General features: G+C 34.4%; 1 protein-coding gene across 1 annotated transcript; it reads left to right on the top strand.

Annotated features, from left to right (window-relative positions):
* The first annotated feature begins 579 nt into the window (after positions 1-579).
* LOC143049582 (uncharacterized) lies at positions 580-4,505 on the top strand. Its single transcript, XM_076223185.1, has 3 exons — positions 580-1,657; positions 3,318-3,899; positions 4,500-4,505. Exons 1-3 carry the CDS (start codon positions 677-679, stop codon positions 4,503-4,505), a joined length of 1,569 nt encoding a protein of 522 aa, XP_076079300.1. The 5' UTR covers positions 580-676.
* Positions 4,506-5,018: the final 513 nt, after the last annotated feature.

Raw genomic sequence — 5,018 nt, 5'->3', positions numbered from 1 at the left:
ATTGTAAACAAATTTCAGTGGTTTCGATATATCAGACTGAGTGAGAGTTGTTTTAACAAAATTATTTGACCTCATCAACCAAAACTGAACTTATTTACACTTTATCATGTAATTTTATTTCGTTGTAACACTTCCGGGACCAAATGAGATTGTGCTGCGCATGTGTGAACTTCAGTGTGCTGATAGCTCTTGGGCAGTTCGGACGTAGTTTGAATTGTCCTAACTTCAGATTAAATTAAACCAACGTAGTTGGTTTTCATTTTATCATTAATAAAATTTGATATAAAATATAAATAAAAGTTAGTAATCACCGGATGTAATTCGGGGAAAATTTACGACTTTTACCTGTTTTCGGCACTTTGCCGTAAACCGGTTATAAAGAAAACACATGGCGGAGAAAATGATAGAAAAGGGGTCCGCCTCAAAAAGAAAGTCTTCGCATGAAGACATCAGTAATACGGACGAAGATGAACTTCTGTCCGAAAAGATTAATTCCGTTTCCAGCGCGGCTGGTAAAAGGAAACACGAGTCGACAAAGTCGACAGCTTCCGCGGGTGCCGGAGCAAACACTTCTTCAAGTGTAAAGGGTAAGAAACCAGCGAAGGTTACTGGTAATACTGACACTCAAAACCCTGGCCCTTCTACCTCTGCAAAAGTAGACAATCATGATGCAATCATGTCAATGTTAGTCTCAATCCAAGAAGGTCAGAAAAGACAATCTGACGATATAAAGTCTTTAAAAGACCGCGTACAAGACATTGAAGAATATGACGAGGTTAATAATTATGATGATAATTATGATGAAGGTGAAGAAAACCCCCATGATGATGGGGAAAATGTAGACAATGAAAGTGAACCACCTGCTAAAAAGCAGAACAAAGATGATAATAGGTTTTCATCTATGTCAAAGAGATGTAAGGTTCAAGAAATTTGTGATGTCAAAATTGATGAGGTCTTGGCAAATAATGTCAATGAGTTGTTCAGGAATGGTATGAATGAGGAACAATACTCTGATTTAACTAAAGATGAAAACAATGCCAGACCTGAAAATTGTGAAGGTTTGTCTATAGTAAGAATAAACCAGCTCATGTGGAATGTAATTTCACCAGGAGCACAATCTGCTGATAAAAAATTACAATTTCTTGAAAGAACTATTGTAAAAGCAGCAACAATTCTAACAAAAACTGTCAACAAAATGGCTCTTGACGAAAACAACAATGCCAATGGTAACTCTGGTAGTGGAGAATACATTGACAAATGTAATGATGTATTGGCTTTGTTGGGCCATGCAAACCGCCAATTGAATATGACTAGAAGGGATTTTTTAAAGCCCGAAATGATGGCAGAATATGTGCCTCTCTGCTCACACTCTGTTCCTTACACAAACAACCTTTTTGAAGATGATGTCTCCAAAGTTGCAAAGGACATTGAAGATTGTTCCAAAGTGGGAAACAAGTTGAAGTTTGGTAATGGCAGAGGTAGAGGCGGAGGCTTCTTCAGAGGTGGTAGAGGAGGCCACAGAGGTACATTTAGTAGAGGTGGCTACCGTGGAGGAAGAGGTGGCTTCCGAGGAGGAAGAGGTCGAGGTTCCGGCCCTATTCCAAAAAAACTCCCAGAGAGGAGGAAATCCACAGAATTATTAGATACATCAAATGAAGTAAGTCATTGTTTTAAAGCTGGTGTATTGAAAAAGTTTTCCAATGAATGGGAAAAAATTACCTCTGACAAATTTATTTTAGATATAGTAAGCCATTGTCATATAGAGTTCATAGATAATGTTGAACCTAAGCAAGACATTTTTAATGTAAAATCTGTCTTTAACTCAAAAGAAAGTGATATTGTTTCAAATGAAATTCAAAAATTACTGGCAATTGATGTTATCAAAGAAGTTCAGTCAATGAAAGACCAGTTTTTATCGCCTATATTTTTAAGGCCAAAAAAGAATGGAGAATATAGAATGATTTTGAATCTTAAGAAGTTAAATGAATACATTGAGTATCATCATTTTAAAATGGACACTTTTGAAAGTGCCATTAAACTTGTAACTAGCAAATCATATATGGCTTCTATTGATTTGAGACATGCTTATTACAGTGTTCCAATTGCAGAGGAACATCAAAAGTTTTTACGGTTTTATTGGAACGGAAAACTTTTTTTCAATACACATGCTTACCTAATGGGATTTCCTCCGCACCTAGAATATTTACTAAATTATTAAAACCTGTTTATTCTAGCATTAGAGTTTTAGGTCATGTGAATGTTGGTTACATAGACGATAGTCTTTTATTAGGAGAGACTATAGAAGAATGCAATAAAAATGTAAATGACACAATTGAATTAATGTCAAAATTAGGATTTGTCATACATGAAGACAAATCTGTTTTTCAACCATCAAAACAAATAATATTCTTGGGTAACATTATCGATTCAGAAAATATGATTATAACCCTTACTGCAGACAAAAAACAAAACCTAGTAAAAGAATGTAAATGGTTACTGCAGAGAAACTTAGCTAAGATTAGAGATGTAGCAAAAGTCATTGGACTTATAGTATCCTCTTTTTCTGCCGTTGAATTCGGTAAATTAATTTATCGTAACCTTGAAAAGGAAAAAATTATAGCTTTAAAAAACTCAAAAGGAGACTTTGAACAAAGCATGCTTATTTCTAATCAGATGAAAGGAGATTTAGAATGGTGGGTTGCTAATGTGTCTACTGAATTAAGACATATAAGCCATGGCAGTCCACAAATTGTGATTCAGACAGATGCCTCATTATTAGGCTGGGGTGGCATATTAAGTGATAATGAAATTGTAGGTAGATGGACAGATGAAGAATAAAAAAATGACATAAATTATTAAGAAATATTAGCTATATATTTTACATTAAAATCCTTTCTTCGTCTGATCATAAATAAGCATGTGAAGGTTCTTACAGACAATACTACGGCAGTGGCCTACATATCAAATATGGGCGGCACAAAGTCCATAGATTGCAATACAATTTCAAGACAGATTTGGTTGTTTTGTAAAGATAATGACATCTGGTTGACATGCACTCATATAGCAGGCAAAGAAAATCTAGCAGACAAAAAATCTAGAGAATTTGATGACAAATTAGAATGGAAATTGGAAAGGTCTGTTTTTGACCAATTATGTACTTTGTGGCAAAGGCCAGATATTGATTTGTTTGCATCTAGATTAAACTTCCAATTAGAAAATTACTGCTCTTGGAAGCCAGATCCATTATCTGCATTTATTGATGCATTTAGTATAAATTGGTCATATTTTCAGTTTGTCTATTTGTTTCCTCCTTTCAGTTTATTGAGCCGGTGCATTTTCAAAATCAGAGAGGACGGTGCAAGAGGAGTAGTAATAGCTCCATTTTGGCAGACACAAACTTGGTTTCCGAGACTAATGCAGTTGTTAACAGACAATCCAATCGTTCTTCCAAAGAACAAGAAGATTTTGAATCTTCCTCACGATCCACAATCTGTTCATCCTTTACACAAGAAAATGAAACTAATTGCATGTCCAGTGTCAGGAGTAGCTTCAGAGAACGAGGATTTTCTAAAGAGACAACCCACATACTCATGTCGTCTTGGAAATCAAGTACAAAGAAACAGTACCAAGTGTATATCAGGAAATGGTTCAAATATTGTAACAAAAAACAAATTAATTGCTTTCAAATTTCTGTAGGAACAGTGCTTGAATTTTTTACAACTTTATTTAAGGAAGGTAATTTAGGTTATAGTAGTTTAAATCTAGCTCGAGGAGCTCTTTCGTCTTTAGGACTTACTATTGACAGTATTCCAGTTGGACGTCATTCAATGGTGATAAGATACATGAAAGGAATTTTTAATCTTCGTCTACCCAGACCTAGATATGAATCTACATGGGACGTTAGTAAAGTACTTCATTTTTTGCGTAGCCTATCACCAGTGAAATATTTAAAATTGAAAGATGTAACATTAAAACTTACGATGCTAATAGCTTTGACAAATGCAGCCCGAGCTCAATCAATTCATTTAATGAATGTTAATCATGTACATAAAGTGAAGGGAGAATTTATTTTTGTTTTGAATGAACTTGTTAAACAAAGCCGACCTGGTTATAAGGAGCCAACTGTAAATATAAAGGCTTACCCTCCAGATAGGAGACTTTGTGTATATACTGTGTATAAAGAATATGTATTTCGTACCAAATTGTTTAGAGGGAAACATGAACCGTTACTTTTAAGTTATGTGAAACCACATCAGCCTGTTTCAAGAGATACAATTTCTAGATGGATAAAAGTAGCAATGGCAAAAGCTAATATCGACACAACAATTTTCAAAGCTCACAGTGTTAGATCTGCATCAGTTTCTAAAGCAAAAATGAATGCAGTGCCTATTTCTTGTATCTTACAAAAAGCAGGATGGTCAGATGCAAAAACATTTGCAAAATTTTATAATAAAAAGATTGAAAAAGATGAAAATTCTTTCAGCTTTAATGTGTTGAAGAATTAATCATAAGGTAAGACATTATATATTTCTTATCTTAGTATTCAGTTTTATCATTATGGCTTTAAAGTCTCATTTGGTCCCGGAAGTGTTACAACGAAATAAAATTTAACAATTAAACGAGTCTTGCCTTGGTAAAAGGCGAAGTTTAATTGTAATTTTATGAGTTGTGTAAACACTGAAGGGATTAAATGCCACACCCTCCCTCCCTAGTTAAGGGAGACCAATATGTAGTTATTGTGGGTCATATGTATATATGTTTTTCGTTGTTTGTCATATTGATAAAACTTTACTTTGAAGACTGAAGTTCACACATGCGCAGCACAATCTCATTTAATCCCTTCAGTGTTTACACAACTCATAAAATTACAATTAAACTTCGCCTTTTACCAAGGCAAGACTCGTTTAATTGTTAAATTATACATGTACATTGTATATGGCCTCATTGTAAACATGGTAAACCAATATTATTTCTATGTGAGGACGGATCGTATGATAAAAATGACACCATGAAACACA

Source organism: Mytilus galloprovincialis, chromosome 10 (genome assembly GCF_965363235.1).
Source record: "Mytilus galloprovincialis chromosome 10, xbMytGall1.hap1.1, whole genome shotgun sequence".
NCBI lineage: Eukaryota > Metazoa > Mollusca > Bivalvia > Mytilida > Mytilidae > Mytilus > Mytilus galloprovincialis.
The sequence above is the reverse complement of the archived record's forward strand: the minus strand, read 5'-3'. Positions and strand labels throughout refer to the sequence as shown.